Source organism: Porites lutea, chromosome 8 (assembly GCF_958299795.1).
Source record: "Porites lutea chromosome 8, jaPorLute2.1, whole genome shotgun sequence".
Classification (NCBI taxonomy): Eukaryota; Metazoa; Cnidaria; class Anthozoa; order Scleractinia; family Poritidae; genus Porites; species Porites lutea.
In genome coordinates, this window is record NC_133208.1 from 22,249,474 (window position 1) to 22,250,473 (window position 1,000).

The window sequence follows — 1,000 nt, forward strand, 5'->3', positions numbered from 1 at the left end:
GGTTGAATGGTGGACACCCTACAGTAGCAGACGGTCAGGTCAGCAGGCGGGTGTGTTTTCGTTATACTGGTAACTGCTGTAATTGGTCAACAAACATCAAAGTAAGAAATTGTGGTTCACATTATGTGTACTATTTTAATGGTACACCTGGGTGCGATCTCCGTTATTGTGGCACTAACTAAAAACAAGGTGCAAGTAAAGTAATAGATATTCTATCATTTCACTTACGTAGGCTACATTGTATTAAAGAAAGAAAAGAAAAGAGAAAAATAGAAAAAAAACTGCACTTAAGGTGACTCGACCCAGTTTTTTTGAAGGGGTACCATCCTACTTTGAAGCTCTCTGGTATCCCCACCTTTACTTTTATCGTAAGTCTAACACATAGAATGGATAACATATAGATCAATCTACAATATAACATAAAATTTTTGGCGATCGGAGTAAATGTCACGTGGTTATAATGCCACGCCCCTTTGAGTCTGAGTCGAAAATCTGCTGTTGCTGGCATTTTTTCGTGAAAATCTCTCGGCTACACATAGTGCGCATTAGTACCTTGCGCTGAACAGAGTTTCACCAAAATCGCAAAGACCCAATTCGAGAAATTCAGCGGTTTCCAAATTAAGCTCATAATTTATGCAAAAAATGGTAAGCAAACTTTACACGATTATATCTAATAAACTATGAGACTTATCCCTTTATTTTGGGCATCGTTATAACAGATGGGTCCTTGCAAGTCAGCAAAAAGCTTTAAGGCCTTGTAAATGCGCGCGATTTCGAGCAAAGCAAACATATAGAAATTATAGTTTTAGCTATTTGTTGACGTTTTGTCAGCGTTTAAGAGTCCTTCTCACGAAAAAAGCATTTTCTTAAAAATTCGTAGTTTTTTTCCCTTCAAATTTTTTCAGGGCCACAATTGATTAACTGACTACCCGGATTCTGAATTTCATGGTCATTGAAAAACTGTGACATTATCTTCTATAAGCCCAAACCTGAGTAAACA

The 1,000-nt window shown here is 37.3% G+C and overlaps 1 protein-coding gene across 1 annotated transcript in view; it reads left to right on the forward strand.

Moving 5' to 3' along the window:
- LOC140947021 (uncharacterized) overlaps positions 1-445 on the forward strand; it is a 151,927-nt gene extending 151,482 nt beyond the window's left edge. Inside the window, exon 18 of the mRNA XM_073396103.1 lies at positions 1-445. This exon is cut by the window's left edge and continues 177 nt beyond it. Within this exon, the coding sequence (XP_073252204.1) occupies positions 1-182 (182 nt within the window). The 3' untranslated portion in view covers positions 183-445.
- The last annotated feature ends 555 nt before the right edge of the window (positions 446-1,000 follow it).